Source organism: Herpailurus yagouaroundi, unplaced genomic scaffold (assembly GCF_014898765.1).
Source record: "Herpailurus yagouaroundi ecotype Mexico unplaced genomic scaffold, PumYag 181, whole genome shotgun sequence".
Taxonomy (NCBI): domain Eukaryota; kingdom Metazoa; phylum Chordata; class Mammalia; order Carnivora; family Felidae; genus Herpailurus; species Herpailurus yagouaroundi.
The window spans coordinates 34249322-34274865 of record NW_024412412.1 but is presented as its reverse complement, the minus strand read 5'-3'; the positions used below and the strand labels follow the sequence as shown (position 1 = coordinate 34274865).

The 25544-nt window shown below is 50.3% G+C and overlaps 1 protein-coding gene across 1 annotated transcript; it reads right to left on the bottom strand.

Moving 5' to 3' along the window:
* Positions 1–2304: 2304 nt before the first annotated feature.
* On the bottom strand, positions 2305–6373 carry NKX2-6 (NK2 homeobox 6). Its single transcript, XM_040490410.1, has 2 exons — positions 5850–6373; positions 2305–2930 (listed from the first exon to the last, which is right to left on the bottom strand). Exons 1-2 carry the CDS (start codon positions 6127–6129, stop codon positions 2305–2307), a joined length of 906 nt encoding a protein of 301 aa, XP_040346344.1. The 5' UTR covers positions 6130–6373.
* Between the last annotated feature and the right edge of the window lie 19171 nt (positions 6374–25544).

The following is a 25544-nucleotide window of genomic DNA, read 5'->3' as shown; positions in this document are numbered from 1 at the left end:
TACCTTTCTCCTGTTAGTCTCTGGTATCCAATGCGATAGTACATTTCTTCAGGGCAGCAGTCCTTCCAGAAATGTCTGGGTGATGACTGAGTTGCTGATGACTGAACCAAGCCGCTTTTGCCTTCACTCACAGACTTGACCAAGCCATAGCTCATCCTCGAGGCTGTGCTTTTTCCGTGTGGTTCAAAACGTCGAGGCAGCATGGGAAGCAAGGCCTGTTCAGAACATCTGGGACCAGCCTTGGTGCTTACGTTTCCATGTGAGAAGGGGGCAAAGGGCGAAGAAACTAACATTTACTGATTTTCTACTCGGTGCCGAGTACTCTGCTAGATCCCTGCAATGGTGACCTATGATTCCAGGGCGAGGACCTTACCCAAAGAACCGCAACAAAGGATTTTTAAAAATTAACATGCAGAACTTTAGAATCTGCTCTTGGGAAAACGTAATATGACTCACTTAACAACTGAGGGCTGGACAGATGGTCCCTCAGTGGAAGCACTGAACTTAAGCTCAACTGTCATGAATCTAAGGCCAGTGTCCACATGTCCTTCCCTTTTGTAAGGAATGTCCCCCAAAGTGAAAGATGGGTAATGCCGTGTGACCATTTTCCCGTGATGGACAGTTTAACTCTAATCTCTATTTCTTTTTTTATCTTAGCTGCATTGACCAAGGAATATTTATTGATCCCAAATTTAAAGTATACAAACTGCCCTCTTTAATCTCAGGAGCACAAGCACAAACTATAGTTGTGCACTGTGGAGCATGTCTAAATGTATTTTTATTAACAGCGAAAATAGAGAAATAAAAAAGGAGGAAAATCAAAAGGAGGGAAAATGTAAGGAAATGGTAGTAAGAAAAAAATAAGAATAATACTCTTGTTTTTAGCTTGAACACATAAGCTTCAAGAGATGTTAGCAATGAGTAGTCAGGTATAGTTTACATAGGACCAAAGAAGTCTGTTTCTCACGAAACAATCAGGACACATTCAAAAATGAGAAAATGCAGGGCCAGTACATTTTGGTTAAATATTCGCATTTATTAAATAGAATTTAATTTTTGGCATGTTAGTGGTGGAGGGGTGAAGAACCAGAGTTTTCATTGTCTACAAATGTTATCCAAGGGGAGAAAACAGGGGCCCAATTTTCCTGCCAGAGATAAATGTATCTGACCCCTTGTTCCCATTAATAGAATGAGTTTGTTTTCAGTCTTAAATTTGCAGAATTTCAAACATCTTTACGGAGGAGGGTCATGATTTCCCCCTAAAGTTCAGGCTTCCTACCCATCCCTAGGTGGACTTACGGCCTCCTCGATGCCTCCTTTCCTGTTGCTTGGTGTAGAAAAGGGTTGTGGTTTGAAAGAACCCCACAGAGCGAGAGAGCGAAGAAATCAGGTAACCTATCTCCAGGACTCCAACCATTTTGTCTCCCTAGGAAATCTTGTCTGCACCGAGGAGTCTGAACTTCTGGGTGTCGTTTTTTATTTTAATTCGAAGTTGCTTAGAGGTAAGGAGAGGTGGGTGGATTCTAATGGCCCCCACACACGCAAACACACACAAATATATTTAGTGTATTCACTCAAGGTGCTGGGCTGAATACAGGGGATAAAATGCAGTGACCGTGAAGGGGCGAGCCAGAATACCTTCCCCGAGAGCAACCACGTCCCCACTGGATTAATGGATTAATGCAGTCCTCTGAGAACTGAGCAGCGAGGGGGGTGGGGGGAGGGCATTTTAAAGTCCCCTGAGGGGTTGGGCTCACACAATAGTTCCTCACCAGGACCTCCTGCCCCCCCCCCACCCCACCCCGCCGCGCTCTACACCCGGGTTCCCACATCTCACTGGACTCCTCATTCTTCCCCACCCCCCTTGCCTTTAATGGAGGATCGAGGCCCTCTAGAGCCCCGTACCCCCCATTCACCACCACCCCCACCCCGCCCAGGCCCCAGGCTGCTGCGCACAAATTCAGGAGCCTATCAGCAAACCCTGGGTTTGAGGCTCCACAAGTCACCTGCTTCAGTACTGCTCCGAACGAGAAACTGCCAGCTACCCCGGGCTCTCCTCCCTCCCAGGGCTGCTTCGTGGGCGGCCGGCGCAGGCCCTGCGCGCTGTTTTTGGGGAGAAGACCGTCCCCGGGCCTTCAGCGGGATGGCTTATCGGGGCAATTCGCAGTCCCAGGGATTGCTCGGGGAGAAGTGCCATCCGGTCGCTCCGCCAGCGCCGCCCTCCATCCCGGCCGCCGAAAGCGGTGGGCGGCGAGGCTGGCACGGAGCACCGGGACACGGCGGGCGTCTCGGAGCCACCGCGCCTCACCAGGCCCTGACGCCCTGCAGCGCGGCGGGCAGGTGGCTCTGCGGGCCGGCGCCGGGGCCACCCCCGCCGAAACCCGCGCTGGCCAGGGGTGCGGGCGCCGCAGGACCCGGGGGCGCGCCCGCGTAGCCGCCGCCGTAGCCGGCGCCGTATGGGGCGCCCGCGTAGCCGCCGTAACAGGAATAGGGCGCCGAGGCGGCGCCGTAGGGGCCCGAGAAAGCCGGCGCGCCGGGGCCCAGGCAGGGCTTGCCGTCCCGCACCAGTACGGGCACCGCCACCCGGCGCGGCGCCGGGGGGTGGCCCGCCAGTTCTAGGGACTTGTCCTGGCGCTGTCTCTTGCACTTGTAGCGCCGGTTCTGGAACCAGATCTTGACCTGCGTGGGCGTGAGCTGCAGCGCGCTGGCCAGGTGCTCGCGCTCGGGCGCCGACACGTACCGCTGCTGCTTGAAGCGCCGCTCCAGCGCCAGCACCTGCGCCTGCGAGAAGAGCACGCGGGGCTTCCGCCGCTGGCGCGCCTTGGGCTGCTCGGGGACGGTCCCGCGCGCGCCGCTGCCGGGGTCGCCGACGCCGAGCTCTGGCCCCCTGGTCCCGCCGCGGAGGGGCGAGGCTGCGCTGAGGCCCGGCTCTAAAAGCACACGAAGGAACAGCGTCAGCGCCCAGCCTCTGGCTCCCCGAAGCAGTTACATGGTTTCCAAGAGACGCCCCTCTCCCCTGGCAGCCTTCACTCCGCGTCCCCTTCCGTCCCCTCTGCCGACCCCTCACCCCCGTCCCAGGACGGTCTGAAGGCTCCTTTCCCCCCACGCTCTGCCGCTGTTGTATCTGCAGGCACATACGTAAATGCTGCCACTCCAGGGTCCCCGGTGGACAGCCTTGTCCCAAAAGGTAGTTGATCAAGAATCTAAGACCGCTTCATTTTCTTCTTAGAAGGTCTGTGGGTGGGTGGTGGGGTAGGGGGCGATTCGCTGTGGTTCGATTCTAGCGTGGTGGTGTGTGGGGAAGCTTTTGCCTCGAGGACCAAGTGTGAGTGTGGGGGCCTGTTAGGTGGAGATTGACTTTGGACCGCCCTGGGTGGAAAGGGGGGGCAGAGAGAGAGAGAGAGAGAGAGACAGAGAGATGATAGAGATAGAGTTAGGGACAGAGCGGAAACTTGGTGACGCGCTTGCCAGTGGGTTCCTGTCTGCCTGGTTATCCGTGGTGGTCCGGGGCGCATCGCAGGTTATTCAGATCCAAGTCAGGGGCGGGTGCCCCGAGAGCCTCCGACCTTCACCCCACCCTTGCCCACACCCTTGTCTTTTTGGTCATCGAGGGCTCCACCGGCCCCAGGGACCCTTCCCATCTTTCTTGGATGTGATGCTCTTTCAGCCAAATGAGCGAAATAGAATAAAACTGAACAAAATATTTCGGTTTCCTGATTCTTGGCTTGGAAACTGAGGTTCTCTTGGAGGAATATACAAAGTTTAGACCCACATTTGGCTTTTTAAAAAGCGACCTCTTTCTCCTTTGGGGTGTCTTTGGCAAGCAGGTGGCGTTGGTTTCGCCCTGCCTTCCTCTTCCCAGGATTGGTGCCCTCGCGGATCACCCGGACTGAGGCGGCTGTGCCTGAAGCACGCAGAGATACAGCCTCTCCTCCCCTTCTCCCCACCTCTCTTCTGTCTTGGCTAAGCTCTGTTTTAACTCAAGGGTAGGTGGAGAGGAAACGCCGAGTTTTCATGGAAAATCACGCCAGGAGAAAACCAGGAATGCCGAGGGGCTGCGAGTTCTGGGTGAGGTAGAGCAGAACTCGCCTGATTAGGGAAGGTGAGGGTTGGAACCCGACTCCAAACCCCCACCCCTGTTGACACAGTCTTCTGGAGGAGGTGATGGGGCTGTTTGATAGCTGAAGTCTGTGGAAATAAAAACTTTCTTCGGCCTTCCTTCAGCTTGTGCTCAGAGAAACTGGGGACATCTCGCAAAGAGGGAAAATATTGATGGGGATTTTAATCTTAGCAAATTGAAAAGTAACAACTGACCTTAAGCAACTCTTTGGAACAAGCAGGATCCCATTTCACAGTCACTGACCACACAGGCCAAGGGGCTGCGTGACACCCTGGTGCATGCCAGCGGCAAGCGCCCTTGGTCTGCAGCCCCTCTTGCCCTGGTCTCTGAAAGCAAGGTGGTCTGGGGACAGGCGAGGTACGCAGACTCCACCAGGAACGTTCGATCATTGCAGCGGCCCCGGGCTTAGTCCCTGGAGCTGGGCGCAGGCCCCTCCTCTGAGTTAGTCCACGGCAGCTTCATAAGAGATGCTGCTTAGGGGTTCCCCGGCTGAAGAGAAAGCGGTGCGCGTGCCTTCGGCTGCTAGGTAACAGCTGTGGTCCGAGTACCGCGATCCTTTCTCAACAAAGCCAGAGTGAGTGAGGAGTTGGCTGAGCAGCTCGGAGGGAATTCGTGTTTATAGAGTCTGCAGAAACCCACAGGCCTCTCTGAGAACACACAGCAAAGGTTAATGTTCTCCAGGTTCCTGGAGTGGGTGAGTAACCAGGCCACTAGTCAACAAACAACTCTGAACTAGTCCCTTTACTTATTCGTTTGAGTCTTGAATGGATGGGCCGTGGCACGGCCTGGCGGAAGAGGCCCGACACGCCAGGCCTGGCCGGGCGGACCCCAGATGCGCACGGAGGCTGCAGACAGAGGCGCAGAGAGAAGAGTGGCTTCTTCATCCCTTGGAATGTGGACACTTTTCTGCGGAAGCTTCCCAGGTCTCAGGGGCCAAGGCAACACAATTCAATGCCCACTCCTTCCCTTCCTGCGGCTAGGTGCAGGTGCCAGGGCCTGGCTTCCCTGCGCACGACGTGGCACTTTCGGAGACCAGGCACGGAGACCCCTGGAGTCGTCTCCCAGAGCTTCGAAACCTGGAGCTGCCCTTACCCCGCTCCCAGACGCGGAGGAGCACCCGCCAGCGCCCGCAGGGCCGTTCAGGCCTAGGGACGCAGACACGACCTGACCCGGTCGCCACCTCTCTTTGTCCAGAGGAGGAACCTGGGCGGAGGATGACTGGGCTGGCCAGGCCACTCAGCAAGCCCCAAGCTGCGGCTTGCCCCAGAGCCAGCCGACTTTCCACTCCCAAAGCGCTCGGCTGCTTTTGATGGCTGCACTTGGGGCAGACGCTTTAGGGTACAGAGACTCGGAAATGGCAGGGGAGACCCGTGATGTTGGAGCAGAGCTAAGACACCTAGAGGGTTTCGCTGTGAGAAGGGGAAGCTGGAGTTTCTGGGAAGTGTGGCTGTGACTGGGGGTGATGCGCTTGTGCGAAGCAGAGGGCAGGCTATGGAAATAATGAACCCCCTACGATTCAGGGGGCGCAGGAAGCACACCGGGTGTCTGAAGGGGATGGTAGAGGGGGCTGAGAGATCTGCCTTTTGGAATTCTCAAACAAGGGGAAATAGAAGCCCTCGGAGCGGGAAAGACCAGGAGATGCGCGTTAGCCCCACGCGCCAACTGGTCATGACCAACCCCACAGCCAGGATCCCCCTGTAGAAGCCGAGACCTGAGCGCGCGTACTTACGTGGCTCCTCCACGCGTTCTGAGTCCATCTCTGCGAGCGTCTCGGGGGGACCACCAGGACACCCCGACTCGTCGGTTCTGTCGCTGTTTCCGCCGCGGGCGCTGCAGGTGCTGTGAACCTCTGACTTTCGCGGTTCTGGGACCGGTCGCTGGCACTGAAAGCTTTCAGGGCTCCCCGGTGCCTCCTGGAGTTGCAAGAATTCGGGATCTATCTGCTCTGGCTCCAGCCTCAGGATATCATTGACCGAGAAGGGGGTGGAGGTGACAGGGTTCAGCGGCATCCCGAAGGCGGAGGAGGCGGGGCTGGGGTGTCCCCGGTCACCCTCTGGGTGTCGCCCTGAGCTTCCCCTCTTGTCGCTGCAAGCACAGCGGGCAGACGCCCAGTGTCCTGTACTGCGCCTTCCTCTGGGCCATCCCTGCCGGCCGGGTGACCGAGGCCGAGATCGCTGACCCTCATTGGTTCCGGCAGGAACCACGTGCTAATCTGTACCTTCCTCCCCGGGAGCTTTCTTCCCGCGCCCTTCGAATTCCTCTCCACCCCCCAGCCACCTTCCGGAAAGGTTTGGTTTGTGTCGACGGTTCTCAAAAGCCAGGAAAATGGGAGAGGGTGCTGCGCGCGGCTCGTATCTGGGTGAATACGGTAATAGAGGGAGCCGCAGAGGTCAGCCCCGTCCACGGGGCTCTCCTAGGGGACGTGAGGGGATGGGGGGGGGGAACCCTTGCTCTGCAACCCGAGCCCGTCCTTCCGGCCCGGCCTTTGCTCAAGTCTCCACTCACGTGGCCGAGGAAAACTGAGGCGGAGACGGCTGGGCACCCGTGGGATTAGAGGAGCATGCTGGAGTATTAAGTGGGCGCAGGGTGGGGTCCCCCCGCGGCGGGGAGCTCGGTTCTGGGAGCAGAGGCTGGGCGCCGGAGGAGCGAGTCTTGACCCGTCTACGCCTAGCCTCAGCCGGAAACTTCTCGCTTTGAGCAGAGTCTGGGTCTGGGGAACCCAGATGGCCTCTTCGTAGGCGGAGCATCTCAGCTACGGTCGCCAAGACTTGGCAAGGGAGCTATATTGGGGGAGCCCCCTGGCCTCTTGGCGGGCTCCGCGAGTGAGTGGGGAGGAGGAAACGTACTAGCCCCAGCTCTCAAGGCCCCAGACAGGGGCTCCCTAGTTCCTTCTCTTCCTCCCCTTTAATCTCCCTAAAGTTGATTGTTTTCAGCGTTCCAACTTTCAGTGTGTCTGAACTCGGTGTCGTCCTTCCCCTCCTCACCCCCACCTCCAGCCCCGCCCCCAGGGGGTGGGAAGCCCTGGGGAGCATTAGATTTTCAGAAAAAACTCCTCTTGGACGCAGCTGGCAACAAGTGGAAGGAGACAGGGTGTGCAGTGGTTGGGAACGGGAAGGTGGAGTCAACACGTCTATGTCTAGCCCTTGCTCTTGAACACAGCTGTGGGCTTGATTAAAGTATTTACCTCTCTAAACTAAGGCTTACTTTTAAAGCGGAGATAACAATAGGCTCATCGTAGGATGATTGTGAGAATTGAGATAATGTGTATGAAGCCATCAGTGAATGTCCACCGCTATCACTCATGCTACATTGGTTCAATTAAGAATACATGATTTAGCGTGAGCAGTCTCAGCAGACTCTAAGGAGTTTTAAAGTACCTTTTAATCAAAATGAGATCTAGAGTTCTTTTTTGGGATTTCAGATCAACTGTTTCTTAGGTAAGCCTTCCAAGAGAATTCAATGTTACAAGAACCGTCTGGGCTTTATTACTGCCTGAAATTTAGATAAGTTGAACTCGCGTTCCCAGTCTAGTGGGCACAAAATTTTGGCACATTTGGTGGTTCAACCAAGTAATGCTTTCTTATACATCACATCATTTAATCTTTACATCAAAGCTACACTCCAGGTGTTTCCAGTTTTCCTTCCTTCCTTCCTTCCTTCCTTCCTTCCTTCCTTCCTGTCTTTTTCAGCGATGAGTCACCATCAGAGAGGTTAAGCGACTCCTGAGGCAGGGCTGGCTGAAACTCCCAGAGACATCAACATCTTGCAATGACATTTATTTAAGTTTTTTTTCAGTGATAAAAGTCACCATGCACCCTTTGGGGGTGGGGGTGGGGTAGAAACAAGAGAAAGTTGCAAAGAAAACAAGATTCATCCAGAAATGACATTTAGCTCACTTCCTTCTTTACACTATCTTGGCATAGGGTATATGCAAGTTTGTGTATTTTAAATTTACATCATAAGCATGTCCAGCACTTCACTAGAGTTTTCACAAATGTATTCAAAAATTACAATATTCAAAAATTACAAATTACAACCAGCGTGGTCCATGTTATGGATGGTCCATAATAGACTGTGTTTATAGTTTTAGATTATATCTGTTTTTGTCACTGTAAACAAAACTTCAGAGGATATCTTTGTGCTTTCAACCTTGTCAACATTTTGGGTTATTTCCTCAGGATAAATATGTAGGACAAATATTAATGAATCAAATCCCACGACTTCCTAGAAAAAAAGTTATCGTATTCTCCTCTCCGCAGCGGTGTAGGCAAACGTCTGATAGGCGGGTATTTACTACAAGCATCCTGACCTCCGAAAGTGGACGCATTTAGGACATTTTCATTAAGAGCTCTTTGAGCAGCCCTCCGCCCCCTTCCCCCCCTCCAGTAGCTCCGCTCAGTCCCCACTTTCCAAGCTGCGGCTCGAGGCGACCCGGGGTGAAGACGTCAAGCGCAAACCCGCGGTCAGCGCTTTATTCCACGCTGAAATTCTCCCCGTGGCCTATTGCGCTCGGGGAAGACCTAGAAAAAGGGCACCTTGGGATGGTCTTGGCATCCAAAGCCCTGAGTACAAATCGTGCTCTCGGGTTTGGCTTTGCTTTTTCTTCCTTGGTTTGTTGGAGAGTTGGGACGGGAAAAGGTTTTCTGACCCCTCGCGATTGGTGTAAACACCAGTCAGCTTGACGGAAGGGACGCCTTTGGCTCAGGCTCCCGCACACCGGGAGCAACCCTGGAGACAGGTGTGCCGATCGCTCTCGCCCCAACCCTGCGGGAGACAGGCTGTCCTGCCTCCTGGAGGGCGCCGTGCAGCCGGGAGGGAGCGTACTTCGCGGTACTGGCCTCAGCTTTCCGTGGTCTCCGCTTGCTGGGGTCTCGCTCTCTCCCCAAGTCACCTCCAGGACCCCCAGGACCTGGGCTTTGCGGCAAACAGGTCGGGCGTGGGTGACACCCCTTCCTCCTCCTCTGGAGCTAGGGAGCCCTGGAAACCGCCCCGCCCCGAGGCAAGGTGGAACCGGTAACTTTGGTCTTACTCTCGCCACATCAATTGCAACCCTAATAACTGGGACACGAGCGACCAGGCCAGGGTGGGTGGGTCATGGGGAGGGGCCAGGAGTAAGGCCGGCAGGCGTGGAGAGCAGAAAAGCTGGGGAGTTCTGAGGCTGTTAGGCAGAGCTGGGCACAGCCTAGACAGTGTGGTGCCAGGTGATGTGCTCCCTTGCTCAGGAGTGGAAACATCATCTCTCTCTCTCTTGTTTTATTTTAGAGAGAGAGCGGGAGGGAGAGCGAGGGATAGGAGCAGAGAGACAGAGAATCTTAAATAGGCTCCATACTCAGCACAAGCCCTCCGGGAGGCTCGATCTCACAACCCTGGGATCATGACCCTGGCAGAAATCCAGTCTGCTGCTCAAGGGACTGAGCCACACAGGTACCCCACCATCTCTATTCTTAAAATGAGATGGAGCTGGTCATGCCAGGGGTGTGAGTGGCCTTAGTCCACTTAGGTCACACAATAAATAAAACCTCAAACCAAACTAGGTCCACCAATGCATTTGAAACGCTTACCCTGGGCCAGCTCCGTCCAAGCGCTTAACATACTAAGGAAATGAAAGGCCTCAGCCTTTTATCTTACCCCACTCTTGCACAGGAGACAGACTTTTAAATTATTCCCAAGCCGTGTGATACCATCATACAGAATCTGCTCATGAAGTATATTGAACTTCTTCCCATTCATGGTTAAGGTTAACAAAGGTCTTCCCGCCTGTGCTGCACCCCCCCCCCCAATTTTTTTCAGACTAAAACGAAGGGATTCCCTCTTTAAAACTCGATACACAACAAGCAACTCCCAATGAAGTCTGGTGCTGGGGCGCTTTGGGCTTGTAGGAGATCAACTAAGGTCTTTTACACTGTAGCAGGATCCCCATTAGGCTAGACTAGGGCTCTGGGTCTGTTGTCCTAGTATATCTCCAGGGCCTAGGCTAGCAACTGGTACATAGTAGGTCTCTAGTAAACATTTGTTGGATAAAGAAATCTGTCTTGTTTGCCTGGGGATGGTCCCTAGGATACCCTGGGAACTGGTCTAGAAGTGTTTGGTCCACCCAGGGCTGGGCAAACTCTGAACTGCCCACCATCTCACTTTCTGCTTTGCCACTCTTTCGGCGGGAGCCATTTTTAAGTATTATGATAATGTGGGGGTTTTTTTGAGTATGTGAAACATTAACATAATTCTAAAAGCCAAAATCATGCACAAAGATATATTCAAAGACATGACCATGACACCTTTATCCTTTCTATTCTCATTCCCCATCCCCCACCCCCCTACCTTCCCCAGTTCCTACACACTCCCAGTCTCATCACTTTATTCTTTTTGTGCTCCCCCCCCCACACATGACCAGGTACATGTATTTCTTTAAAAAAAAAATGTTTCCCCTTCCTTACCTGACAAGGTAGCATAATATGGGTAGTCCTTGTTGCTGTAAATCAGTGACATTTATTAAGATTTTTTGTATTGATATTATGCTTTGAATTCTATCCATGGGTGTTGTTGCTTTACAATACAGGATGTCCCTGTTGCAACAACAATGTCTGTGCACTTTCTACCTGCGTTTCCTTTGCTCAGAATAAGCTATTCCATGTCTACGATATAGTCAGGACACTGAAAATCTCTCACTATTCATGACTGTTGGCACAGATCTTTGGAACCTTATTTTCGCAGAATGCATGACTATGGTCTTAAAGCAAACCCTTTCAAAACATCTCACTGATTTTTTTCGTTTGTTTTTTACTTTATTTTTTAACTTTACTTATTTTGAGAGAGAGAGAGAGGGAGAGAGGGAATGGGTGAGAGCCTGAGCAAGGGAGGGGCAGAGAGAGAGAGGGAGAGAGAGAATCCTAAGCAGGCTCCATGCTGTCATCGCGGAGCCCCACGTGGGGCTCCGTCCCACCAACCATGAAATCAGGACCTGAGCAGAAATTAAGAGTCAGTGTGCTTAACCAACTGAGTCACCCAGGCGCCCCTGAATTTTCTCATTAAAAAAAATGTTTTTTCTCTTTTTTTCTTTTAACTTAATTGTCTCTGTATTACAGATAAAGAACACAGAGGTTACTTATGGTCCCAAACCATAAGTGACAGCTACCAAAGAGTGGAGGAAAATTACAATCCAGGTTTTCTTGACAGGGTTTCTGGTTCTTTCTATCATATGCCTGTGTCATAAGCAAAGGCTATTGCCCTCCACTCTCTTTGGTCACACTTTGAATCCCCAAGAGTAGAAATGGAGATTTGAAAAATAACTCAGAATATCCTCAAAATAATTTCTAGGTTACAAATGAGAAAACCAAGACAAAGAAGGTTAAGAAATCTGTTTGGGATCTCACACATTTCATTTTCAGTATGGTGCTCTTTCCTGTAGAGCACACAGACTAAGATTAATGCAGTTGCTTAGTAATCATATTTTTTTATGTTTCTCCCTACTCGTTTACTCAGTACTTCCTAGCACCCTTGTTTCTTTTTGCTTTAATTTTTTAATGTTTACTTATTTTTAAGAGAGAGAAACAGAACGAGAGCAGGGGAGGGGCAGAGAGAGAGAGGGAGACACAGAATCTGAAACAGGCTCTAGGCTCTGAGCTGTCAGCACAGAGCCTGATGTGGGGCTTGAACTCTGGTGCAGCAAGATCATGACCTGAGCCACAGTCAGAGGCTTAACAGACTGAGCCACCCAGGCACCCTCGTTTCTAAGGAAAATTCACTACACACTTTAAAATTTCAATGAAACTATTACTTTAATATTTTCCAAATTATTTTATTCAACTTAGTCGTTGTTTTCTGAGTGCCCACTCCATTATGGAGAGGTAATCAGATAATCCATCCGCCGAACCAGGACATTTTTAGAAGAAAGGAAACCGTAACTGGATGGGATGTCAGGCATAAAACACAACTCTCCCAGGCAAACCACAACATATGGCTATATATATATAGCAGTTTGCAAGGCTGTTAGTACACAAAGATAAATAGCACACATTCCAAGACCCTCCAGGAGTATCCAGTCCAGTAGGGGAGACGACAGGTGAACTTTTATCATAAAATGTTGTCAGTACACTCTTAATCCGGTGGACTGACGTTAATGTGCTTAACTTCACCTGTTTGATGAGGGAGAACATTTTTTACTTATAATATTTTCATCCTCAGAATCTACGGTGTGAATCTGATTGTCATATTTAAGAGGCTGGTTGATCACTGGTGCATCCTTTTCCATGCTTTCACAAGTCAGGATCACCTGCCGTCACACACAGAAGGGTCCCGGGCTAGCACGGGCTCCTCCCCAGAACAAGGGGTGCTCCCAGCTTCCATTCCTTCCCAGAGATACTCTTAACACTTTGCTCTTTCACTTAACAATATATCCTGGAAACCACACCCTCTCAGTTCAAAGAGATCTCCCTTATTCTTTTGTACGGTTGCCTAGTGTTTCATTGTGCGAAAGTGCCATAGTTTATTCAGCCACTCTCCTGTGAATGAGTGTTTAGATTTTCCCAGTATTTTGCGGTTACAGATGATGTAATGAATGACATTGTTGCTAACTTTTGTATTGCTAGAAGGGTATCTTCAGAGCATATACCTATGAGTAGGATTGTGGGTCAAGAGTAAACGCATATATAATTTCTTTCGGCGTTGCCAAATTCCTGTTCAGAATGGTTGCACAGGCTTGCATTCCAGGAGCGATGTATGAGGGTCCACCTCCCTGGTAGCAGTCTGGACAACGCAGTGTATTATAGCTTTTAATTTTCACAAACCTGAGAGGTGAGAAATGGTTTCTCAGCGTTGTTTTAATTTGCATTTCTCTAATCATGAGTGAGAACACCTATTTATATTTTTAAAGGATACTTACATCTGTCTCTGTGTACATACGCGTGTATAATATACATACAGATACAAAATCCACACACATCCATTCAAATTGTATTCCTCGCCCCCCCCCCATATTGTTAATTTTAAGGGTTTTCTATGGATCAGCGATTTGGGGTATCTGTGCTACATGGTGCAAATATTTTATTCCTGTTTGTCAGCCGTCTTTTGACCTCTTTTATAGTGTTTTTTGTCATGCATTTTGAAACGTGGTCACTTGCATCAATCTCTTTTATCGTCTCTGGATTTGAGTCAAAGTGAGAAAACTTTTCCCCACGCCAAGGTGAGGGAGGAATTCACGCTTGTTTTCTTCTAGTACTTGCACGGTTTCGTTGTTTAGGTTTAAATCTATCTGGAGTGTGTATTTCGAATGTACAGTGGGAGCTAGGGATCGAATACCGTCTTTTCCCCGAACGGCTGTCGGGGGCCCTGTTAACGGTTTGCCTGAGATCGCTTTCAGGGGCGCTGTCTGCGGACCCCAGAAAACCAGCGCGAGAATCTCGGGATTAGGGGAAGCGCACGGGTGGCGCGGAGAGGGGAGCGGGGCGAAGAGATCTCTGTTACCGCTGGTTTATAAGACAGCCGGCCCCTGTCTCCCGGGCGTCGCCCAGCACCCCGCTGGCCGGCTTCCCGCCTTCACTCAAGTGTAGCGTTCCCGCCAGAGCCGCCTCCCGCGCGCCCGCCACACCTCGGGAGTAAAGCGGGGAACCATCCGGCCCTGGACGGCGGGGCTCCTCCGTGGGGGCCTCCCGGGGCCGGGCGGCGCGGGCCCTGATTCGGGGGCCCTCGGCGCTGCTCCGCGAGCTTTATCTGCGCCGCGCTGCCGGTCCCATTTCAATGAACATTCCTGCGCCAGCCCGGCACGCCCCCCGCCCCGCCCCGCCGCCCGCCGGGCACGTCCCCCCATCCCCGACCCTCCCTACCGCAGGCTTCCCGGCACGCTCCTCCCCCCGCGGCCCCCGCCCGCCCGGCACCCCCCTCCCCTCGAGCCCTCCCCACCCCCCCGCCCCCTCCAGCCCCGCACAAATACAGTCTCTCCCCTGTGGCGGTGGGTGTGCGCGCGCGCCTTGTGCGCCGGGCCGGCGGAGACCCAGGTCAAACAAACAGCGCCGCCCGGAGCGAGCTCCGCTGAGCCTCTGACGCGGACAACTGCGGGCGCGGATTCTGCAGGCTCGGGGTCGCTACTGAGAGGCCCGGGAGTCCGGGAGCCGCGCGGGCGGCCCAGACGCGCACCCGACCGCAGCTGCGTGTTGAGAAACTGGCCGTGCCCGCACGGTCTGGCTGAGCCCTGACGGTAGCCTCAAAGCCTGGGATGTGATCAGGTGCACCGCTGCGTCCCCAGAGGCCGGCAGAGGAGTTTCACAGGCACTGCCTGACCTTGGGGGTCAGACAGACCCTTTTCGGGGAGTTTTTAGTGTCTGGTGTCTGGTTCAGCTTGGGCATCTATGATCTCATTGAGGTCCCTTTGAGAGAAGCAAGGCAGATGTCATGATCTCAGTTCCAGTGATGGGATGCGATGTTGAGGTGAAGAGTGGTCCCCTAATTTGTTTATAAAGCCATTCTCCTAGTGTCGGGGCAGTGACAGACCGCGCACTCGGTACTTTAGGGGCCAAAGACAGGGTTCCAAGCTGTACCTTCCTTAGGCGGTCACCAACGTACAAATTACCATAAATGGTGTCCTACTATCATTTATTGTTATTGTCTGCGAACGTGACAGATGTCAACACCTCTACATGCACAGACAGAATATAGGGCCACTTCTTAATGAGTGTATGTATGTGGGATGTCCAAAGTGGTAAACATTCCACATGGAATCTTTCTACAGAGAAGTCACCTTAACAAAACATCTAAACCTCTTTATTTCTTTAAAATAATTGCAAGTTGCTCAACCTTTGTTCCACAGCTCACCACCCAGGGGTGTTCTACTGCCTGCAAGAGCCAGCCCAGGCTTCTGGATTTAAAAAAAAAAAAAAAAATTTGTATAATACAGATAAATGAATTATGTTTATGAGTTTAATTTTTGAAAGATGATTGAAGCACATTTTTAGGAAAACTAGAGACCTGCTAAGGTGTTGGTGGCTAATGACTAGACCAGAAGGAAATAATTGTGACATGAGCTTGTAGTGAAACACCATCCGTCCCAGATTGTCCAGCTTCTGCTGGAATGGAAATGTGTATGAGGTACCATGCCATCAGCCAGAATGTTTTGCCCTTATATAGAATTATTGAGTCCTAAGGCATTCATAGTCTGTCTCTCCCTGGAGCAACAATCATGTCTCTAGGGCCACCCGGTCATAGTGGGTGCCTTGTATATACGGAACTTAATTTGTAAAATTTGTAATACACTCACAGGTTTTCTTTCTTTCTTTCTTTCTTTCTTTCTTTCTTTCTTTCTTTCTTTCCTTATTTATTATATTTATTTTTGAGAGACAGAGAGAGAGAGAGAGAGAGAGAGAGAGAGCCCGTGAGCAGGGGAGGGGTAGAGAGAGAGGGAGACAGAGGATCCAAAGTGGGCTCTGCGCGGACAGCAAAACAGAGAGCCCAATGGGGGACTCGAACTGAGGAACCTTGAGATCATGACCTGAGCCCAAGCCTGACGCTTACCACCCAGGCGCCCCTCCATGCTTCTTAACCCTTGGTGGATGCTAAAGAAAATGGAAACTCTTTTGAGATCTCCCCCAAGGGAACTTGTGGATGCCTCCCTCAGAACCTAGGAGCACGTGGGCTAGTGTCCTGGGGGGAGAGTCCAGGGCCTGGGGAGCTGCAGGAGCACGGCCCATTACCGTTTCCCCTGTGGGCATTCTCCATACACATGTGGCAGCTGAGGGACAGCTGCCTGGACAAAGACGGAGCACACAGGCGCAGCCAGCTTGTTGATATTTGGGGCCACGTAGATAAATTATCCCGATAACCAAGTGCATTTTCCCCTTTCCACCTCTTCCCCAGACAGTCTGACGCTGGGTAGATGCATTAGAAAGTAGGATGGCTCATTTAAAAGCTGATTTAGGAGAGGTCTCATGTTTTCAGCAGGTCCACTTTATATAGGAGAATATGCCCAGAAAGCTCTCTCTGTGACAGGAGCCCCTAACTCAGCTTTTGTTGGCAGGGTTCTTTTTGGCCTCTGCTGTCATTTGGGATTCCCCCCAGGGCCTGGAGCCTGACTTGCTTGGAGCAGGGCTGGAGTGGATCTGTAGTGAGAGGGTTCTGGGCTTACTGGGAGTAGAGGATGTGTGGGAAACAAATGTGCCCCACGAGAAGCGGGTAATACATTCTCCTTTCTCAAGTCCTGGTAATTTGGAGAGATTGGAGAGCAAGGGATTATAAAAAAGGATTTCAAATGTTTGACTCAGATCGGCCACGCAGACTGTTTCAATATCCAAATCTGCGAAGTTCTGCTTTGCATTTCCTTTTGATCTCTCTGGGAGTCTGGGAACAGAGACAGGAGGGGTGTGTCAAAATTGTGGTTGTTATAATACACAGCAGAATGTGTCAAACCAAGTTAACCCAGAGAATGAAGCTGCCAGTCCCAATAATCACTGTTATTTTCTGTCCAAGTCCCAGGAGGGTCCCTGCATAAAAAACGAACTGGCCATTAATTAACTAAACTCTAGGAATTATTATTATTATTTTTTTTATCAATCACCTCCCTCATTTTTATAGATAGGCCCAGAAAAACTGTGGCTGAGAGCATATGTTTGAGAAAGAGAGCAGGACTTGTGCTCAGCCTGGGAGAGCCAGACTCCTGATTGGATCCACGAGGCATGGTTAAGTGTCTGTAGACTATCAGCCTTTGACATTTGCCTCTTACCCAGTGTCTGCCTGCCAAGTAGCCTTTAATAAACATAGCTGGATTAATAACAAACCATTCATTAAATTCTTAGCACTACTTTTCTGCCTGGAATGAGGGGCAGACTAAATATTAATGATGGCCAGGGGTCACTCAGTGCTTGTCAGGCACTGTGCTTTCCACAGGCTTTTCTTATGTATGCGTCCAGTGTATTACCCCTTCTCCTTGTCGTCTTCTTCTAGATCTCTTCACAGGTCTTCAGGTCTTTGCTCAGGACCTCAGGTCACCTCTATTCCTGCCACCCAGGGAGCTACCAGCTATTCAGGGAGCAGCGGAGAAGATAAATAAATGTAACACATAGGTAAATTGTATAGCAGGATAGAAGGTGATATACACTATGGAGAAAACAAATAGGTGTGAAATAAACAAATACGTAAAGGGATCAGAAGTGTGCTTGCGTGTGTGCATTGGCACAACATGCAGGTGGACAATTGCAATTTTGAGAAGGGTGGTTGGACTAGACCTCTTCGACAAGATGACACTTGAGCAAGGGCCCAAGGCGAGGGAGAGTCACGTGGATCTGGAGGGAGTGTGCACAGCTAGTACAAAGGCCCTAAGTCAGGATCAGGCTTGGTGTGCTTGAGATTCAGTGTACTCAGAATAGACGGAGTGGCATGAAAGAAAGGGAGGAGGCAGAGGAGTCATAGGAGATGAGGTCAGAGCGATAAGGGGGCCTTGCTAGGCTAATGAAGAGCTTCGTCTTTTACTTTCGAGGACAACTGAGCACATTGGAAGGTTTTGAGTAGAGGGGTAATATAAAGGGATGTGAATTTGTAAAGGAGCTGTCGGGTTCTGTGTTCAGAATAGACTGCAGCAGAGCAGAGAGGGCAGGAGGGACTTGTTAGCAGGCAAGGGCAATAATCCAGACAACAGACCGAAGATGGTGAAGATGGCGGGCCCAGGGTGGAAGCAAAGGGGGTGGGGAAGAGTAGCCAGATTCCCAGCATATTCTGAAGGTTGAGTGAACAGGTTTCCAGACCCCATTGGATGTAGAATGTAAGACACGGTGAGACACAGAGTCCAGGATGATTCTAAGTTTCTCCGGCTTGGATAACTGGAAAGGTGGAGTTGCCATCAATTCAAAAGAGAAAGACCTGGAGTTCAGTTACAAAATTTGCAACGGTGAGACCGCTCCTAAGCAGTTGGGAGGGTAGGAGACAGGCCCAGGCTGAAAACATATATTTGAGAGTCATTGGCATAGGTAAGCCATCCGGAGCCACAATCCTGGATGAAATCACCAAGAGCATGAGCATAAATAGAGAAGAAAGGAAGCCCCAAATCAAATTCTTGGGCAGCCCAAAGGGTAAAAGGTCAGGAATTCGGAACAGAAACAATGTACAAACCAACTGGTTTGAAGGCTGCAAAAAAGTCAATGTCATTTTATTTTATTTTATTTTACTTTACTTTATTTTATTTTATTTTATTTTATTTTATAGTCAATGTCATTTTTTAAAAAATTTTTTTTTCAACGTTTTTATTTATTTATGGGATAGACAGAGACAGAGCATGAACGGGGGAGGGGCAGAGAGAGAGGGAGACACAGAATCGGAAACAGGCTCCAGGCTCTGAGCCATCAGCCCAGAGCCCGACGCGGGGCTCGAACTCACGGACTGTGAGATCGTGACCTGGCTGAAGTCGGACGCTTAACCGACTGCGCCACCCAGGCGCCCCGTCAATGTCATTTTTAAAAGATGTGTTAGGCTATTTTATATTACGAGAAATGAAAGAGACATTAGCACCGAATACATAAATATGTTTCATGGGGCGCCTGGGTGGCTCAGTCGGTTGAGTGTCAGACTCTTGGTTTCGGCTCAGGTCACGAGTTCCAGCCCCGCATCGGGTTCTGTGCTGCCAGTGCAGAGCCTACTTGGCATTCTCTCTCTCTCTGCTGCTCTTGAGCTGTCTCTCTCTGTCTCAAAATAAATAAACTTAAAAAAAAAAAGTACATTTCATGCACTTGGGTTGGATACTGGATAAAAAAGAAGTTAGGCAAGACATGTCTGGAACAATTGGGAACATTTGAATTTGCATAGGTATTGGATGAGATAGAAGTAATGTTAATTTTCTTAGATGCGATCACAGTAGAGTGGCTTTGTTGGAAATGTATGCGATGAAGCATGGTCTAATAAACTTTGCCGTGTGACAAAATGGGAAGAGCGGGCGAGTGGTTAGTGAAATAGTTAGATGAAGGGTATGTCCATACTCACTGTACTGCTCTTTCAGCTTTTCTATAAATCTGAACATTGAAAAAAAAAATCACAGGAAAATAAGATTGGAGGAAGTGGAGGAACTGGAAGGGAGAGATCGGAGAGGAAAGGCAGAAACACCAGAGAGGGCTTTGGCTTGGGAACCACCTGGAGCGGGTGGAAGAAGCAAGAAGGAACAGAAACGATGGAAAAATCTACTGTGGGTCAAATAAAATGACAGAAATGATTTTTGGACCTAAAACCAGAATCAGTGGTGACCTTGGTAGAGCAGTTGGGCAGAACCTAGAGGTGACCGCTGCCTCTGGTGGCTAAGCCCAAAGGATGGGCCTTTCTGACTAACTGAAGACTCGGTTTCCAGGAGGGAGACGGGGCGGGGAGGGGGGGGCAAGGGGGACAGAAGAGAAAGAGCAGGACAAGGACGAGGATCTGGAGGAGGAGTGAGGAGGGAGAGTGGGAAGGAGAGACTGCTCTGTGCCGGCCCAGCTGCGGGGAGCGTCTGGGAGGCTGGCCCCCCCAGCGTGGGAGGACGATGGGGGAGTAAGGGGGGGCATGGGAGAGTGTCCAGGAAAGGGGAGGATCCCCGCTCTGGCTGCCGCGCAGATTGGCGTTTTCTGTCGAGGGCGGCAGGCGCGTCAAACAACCTTTGATTACAGCAAATGTTAACCATTGGGGTTGGTTTTTATTTCGTAGGGAGCGCGTTCATTGGGACGGAGGAAGATGAGCGGAAAAACGGAATAACTAGAATAGGAGGGCGCTTATTTTATTCCTTGGTTTGGGCCGTTCTCAGGCGGCGCCGATCTAAGCGCCGCGTGGGGTTATTCGGACAAAAGGAGCAGAAAAGCAAATTTTGGTCTTCTTGAAACAGGAAGCAGCAGTTTTTTGCTTTGCTTTGTTTTGGTTTTGAATCTGACGCTTGAATGACCCCAGTAGTTACCGCGACTTAGTTTTCTGGGGAGGTAGCCCTGGCCGCCCGGTTGATTACTTAGATGCCAACCTCGATGACAGATCCACCCCTACCCCCAACAAGCCAGGCAGGTTTGTCAACGTCTTGAATCTTTCTCCCTTCCCTTTCTTCTTCAAATGTAGCTAGATTCTTTTTTTTTTTTAATTTTAAAAAAGTTTAGTTTTGAGAGAGAGAGACAGAGTGTGAGCAGGGGAGGAGCAGAGAGAGAGAGGGAGACCCAGAATCCCAAGAAGGATCCAGGCTCCAGCACAGAGCCCCATGCAAGGCCAAACCCAGTAACTGTGAGATCATGACCTGAGCTAAAGCTGAACACTTAACCGATTGAGCAGCCCAGGCGCCCCCAAATGTAGCTAGATTCTTAAAGTAGCAAACAGTCATGGAAAGAAAACCAGGCGGGGGTGGGGGGAAGTATACACAACAATTAAGATCCCCTAATTCCACTCCTCAGAGAAAAATTTTGATATTCTCCATTTACTCTTTCTTAAAATTATATGAATAATAAACTCCTTTTAAAGAAATAGGGATTGGACACGCAATTTTCTAACTTGCTTTTTTTCTTAACGTAATATTATGAAAAACTTTGCAATGCATCGAGTGTTGTTCTATCACATGCTATGAGTGACTGTCTATACTGCATATTGACTGTATTTTATCCTACGGATATATGCCAATTTTTAGAGCTACATTTCTTTTGTGGGATATTTAGCTTTTTCCCCCAAGTTTTGCGTTTAAGTAATGTTGCTAGCTGCATTCCTGTCATAAGTATGTTGCACGCCGCCTCTCGGGTTCTTTACTTGCTGTAAGGTGTGTTGAGGGAGGAGAGGGGGAGGAAGGCGTTAGTTCTTCCAGAAGGGCGGGGTGTGCTGGCAGACCCTGCTGGAAAAATGGAACTCACTCTGAGGTTTTCCTGTAGACCCTTCTCAGCGTTGTCTGCGGTGGCCCCCGCCCCCTCCACCCACACCCCGCACCAGGCCCTGGCCAAGGGGCGCTTGTCCCGTCCCAAGGTCCCAAGGCACTTGAAGGGCCTCTCACCCCTCCACTCCTTCTCTCCAGGGCTCCTCCGCGTGCTCCTCCTCCTGGTCTCCTGGGAGGCTTCAGTTTCTAGAGATGATCCTGTTGGGGACAACAGAGGCTAGAAGTGACGGCGGAGAGAGGTGGCCTCTGGATGTGCCACATTCCTGGTTCCCAGAGAGTTCCCAGGCCTAGACATAGCTGCTGGGGACTGGAGGAGAACTGCCTGCGGGGACTCTGGGCGCAGTTGGCAGCTGGGATGGCTGCCCTGTCATTTCCACCCCCTCCCGGCTCCACCCCTGGGAGCCCCTCGGTGGGTGCGGGGGTGTGTCCCCCCCCCCCCCTTTTGTGAATTGCCCTGGGGACGCCAGGGGAAAAAGAGGAGCTCGAAAGTCTGCGTCATCTGCCTTTGAGAGAAGAGTTCTTCTTGGCCAGGCTAGAGCAGTTTGGAAAGTGAAACTTGCTCAGTGCCTGGGCCTTCCCCACTTCGGGCAGCCTGGGGCCCAGAAAAACCAGAGGTTACAGCGGCCACAACCAGAATCTTGAGGGTGTTTGTCTTGCGTTGCTAGGGACGGACGTCTAGCAAGTACAGTTTTTTAAGGCACTAACTCAAAACCTCACCCCTATCCTTAACTGTGAAAAGCAAACCGTTAATACTTATTTAAAAAAAAAAATGACATGGAAGAATATTTTCAGGACTTGGAGCAGGGAGAGGTTTCTTACAATAGGAACAATCTATACAGTGAAAGACTGGGGAACTGGACTACGTCTTGTTCATCAAAAGCCGACTGTAGTTTAGCGAAAGGCAAACCCTAGTGGGCGATTTTCACAGCACCTCAGGGCAAAGGGCTGGCACCCAAAATACAGGACAAGTTCCTCCAAATCAGCAATAAGAGTAGAAAAATGGGCAAATGACTTTCTTTTAACAAAGAAGAAATCTAAATGGCCAGTAAATATAAGGAAAGGTGCTCATCCTCAAGAGTCTAGATTCTCCAAAATTGAAAAGCTGGACAATACTAGGCGTGGCTGAAATGAGGAGCCAGGGGAATGAAAACTGGAAATATGTTTGGCAATATCCCATAAAGCCGGAGGCCCAATCACTCCATGACTACATTTCTGCTTTTGTGAATAAAGGCTGTTGAAGTGTGTGTAGATATGTACCGTGAGACTGTACATCAAGGTTCATACAAATGTTATTTTAATAGGTCCAAAGTGGAAATGATCCTAATGTCCACTAATAGTAAAACAGACTGGTATAGGGGCGCCTGGGTGGCGCAGTCGGTTAAGCGTCCGACTTCAACCAGGTCACGATCTCACGGTCCGTGAGTTCGAGCCCCGCGTCGGGCTCTGGGCTGATGGCTCAGAGCCTGGAGCCTGTTTCCGATTCTGTGTCTCCCTCTCTCTGTGCCCCTCGCCCGTTCATGCTCTGTCTCTCTCTGTCCCAAAAATAAATAAACGTTGAAAAAAAAATTTAAAAAACAGACTGGTATAGTCACAGTTTGGAATAGCATAGAAGACTATGTATAGAATCCCATAAGTATGGGATAATAAGTAAATGATAAGTATGGAATACTATACAACAATGAAAACCAATAAGCCCCAGATACAGCAGCGATGAATCTTAAAGACATAATACGGAGGGGCGACTGGACCGCTCAGCTGGTTAAGCTTCTAACTGTTGATTTCTACTCAGGTCATGATCTCACCGTTTGTGGGTTTGGCCCTGAGTAGGGCTCCGGGCTTCAGTGCTGATAGCATGGGGCCTGCTCGGCATTTTCTGTCTCTTTCTCTCTGCCCTCCCCTGCCTCTGAAAATAAATAAATAAGCTTGAAAAAAAAAAGATATACTATTGAACCAAAGAAGCCAGGGACAACAGAACTCATACTAAGTGATCATTTGTATCAAGTTTTAAAAGCAGGCAAAATTTAACTAGGGTATATTGTTTAGGGATGCAGATGCATCCTTAGGTGATCTATCTATCTATCTATCTATCTCCATTCATCCTTAGGTGATATATATATGTATATATATCTATATCTATAGATCTATATATCTATATATATCTATCCATCTATATAATATGTCATATATATATGTGTGGGTGTGTGTGTGTGTATATACACACACACACCCACACATATATATACGGTACCTGGGTGGCTCAGTCTGTTAAGCTTCTGACTTTGTCTGGGGTCATGATCTCATGGTCATGATCTCACGGTTTGTGAGTTTGAGCCCTGTGTCAGGCTGTGTGCTGACAGCTCAGAGCCTGGAGTCTGTTTCGGATTCTGTGTCTCCCTGTCTGTCTGCCCCTTCCCTGCTCACACTCTATCTCTCAAAAATAAAGAAACGTTAAAAAAATTAAAAAAAAATATATTCGTGTAACAGTGTAGGAAATAGAGGTCACTGCTAGGAGAGAGAGAAGGGGAAGGTGTATGATCCAGAGTGGCTGGCAAGAGTTCCACAGCCTGGGTGGCTGTGATCCTAGTGTTTTTTTCACAACAACTAATTAGTCTTGGGACTTACGTTTTACGTACTTTTTGGGGGTATGTTTTTATACTTCATCCCCCAAATTAAAAATGATAGATATGATCTGAGGCAGGATGCGGGGAGGACCCTCCCGAATTTCTGGTGAATGGAAGGGAGAGCGGAAGGATAAAGTCTTGCTCTTTTCAGCTAGGCACAACAAAGCCAACTATCCTAATACACTGTGGACATCACGTGATTTCCTAGTGGTGATTCCTTACCTGTCACTTTAATTCTGTAGGGAAGAGGAATAGTTTAACTTAATCGCAATGAACATATCAAGGCTTGGCCTAAAACAGCACCTCAATTTTTTGAAAGCAGCCCACTGATTTTTTAAAAAGTTAATTATCTCCTTTGCATTAGCCGAATGAGTCCCTATCCTAAATGAGGTTCATTTGAGCTAGAAGGCCAGCTGTCTGCCTGGGTTGCAGCCTTTGACCCAGTGGAACCTTAGGTGGTGACTCCCCAAGCCATTCCTCCCTCTTCCCCAGGGAACCCCTCAGGGACAGAAGCTGCTTAGCTGCAGGCATGTTACTAGGAATGTACCAATTTGCTGGGAGAGAATTCTGCAGCAAAATTACAAAAGCACAGGGAATTAGAAAATATAGAAGGTGTGCTCCCTGGCAAGGCAGAACTTACTGGATGATCTGATTGTTAAAATTGAAAAAATAAGCGGTGGGTGTCACAACAAAAATACTTGTATAAACCTTAGCCACATTTTGCATTTTATTATTTTAACAGGACAGCCATACCTCTAAGTATATATTTTGAAATACACCTTGAAGCAGACACGAATGCTCTGTAGAAAAATGACATGTTCACTCTGTAAGTCTTAGAGAAACTTGCTCTCCAACCCCTGCTAACAATAGTTCTTGCACTGTGCCAGACCTCTAGGGTCTTCATGGATGTGAACGTTAGCTTAGAAAGCACCCCGGGTGACTCAGTCTGTTAAGCCACAGGCTTTGGCTCAGGTCATGATGTCACTGTTTGTGAGTTCAAGCTGGTTTATGAGTTCAAGACCCGCCTGGGGCACTCTGCTGTCAAGGAAGAGCCTGCTTCAGATCCTTGCTCTCCCTCTCCCTCTCCCTCTGCCCCTTCCCCGCTTGCTGTCTGTCTCTCAAAAACAAGTAAACCTTAAAAAAAAGTATTTTGTTAAACATATGTAAACATATGTGTTTTGCTAAAAAAAAAAAAAAATGAGAAGGTTAACTCTTTTAATTGTACTCCGGACCATTTGAGCTGGACGTTCCACGTTACAGCTGGGGAAACTGAGGCCCAAGAGCCTAAGTTCTTTGCTTATTCAAAGCCTGGAGAGTTCCAGAGGCTGAGTTCTTAACACCACGGTGCACTCACTACCTTGGAGCCGTCCGGAATGACGTCCAGAAGCCCACGGACCGGTGGACTCCGTGTGGAGTTTGCGAGGTCTCCGGGGCCCCCCACCGAGAGCTTTCCTCTCGTGACCGGTGGCGCCCACCCCACTCCCGGGCCGGGGCTTGCACAAATTAGCTTCCTCCGACCCAGGGGACAAGAGGCACTTAACAGAAGCCCAGACAAACGTGCCCGCTCCCCCTCCCCTCCTCCCCCGAGCTCCGATCGAGACCCAAGTTTTCTAGAAACAGGAGACCCCGAGAAAAGCCTGGTGGCCTGGATCTCGGTCTTAGACTTGCAGAGGGGAGGGCGCGGATGGCTTCACGGCGAAGTCCCTGCGACGCGGCGAACAGCAAGGATGCTGTCAGGAATGGTGCACAGAAAGTCAGGGACGGCTGTGAAATGAAGGCCACCTCACTAGGCCTTAATTCCAAGGGCGGGAGTGTGGCGGACCGCTTATCCCTGCCCCCGCTGTTCCCGACCGGGCAGGGGGCCGCGTCCCCGCGCTGCGCCCGCCTCCTCCCGCGTCCCGCTCCGCTCCCCGCCGCGCCGCAGGTGGGGGGCCGGGGGGCGTGGGGGAGTTGTTTTCCTCCGACCTGGGGGCCG

Coding starts and splice junctions, on each gene's coding strand:
- NKX2-6 (XM_040490410.1), bottom strand. CDS start 6,129: ATGCCGCTGAACCCTGTCACCTCCACCCCCTTCTCGGTCAATGATATC. Junction 2,931..5,849: donor AGAACGCGTGGAGGAGCCAC/GTAAGTACGCGC, acceptor GTGTGCTTTTAG/AGCCGGGCCTCAGCGCAGCC.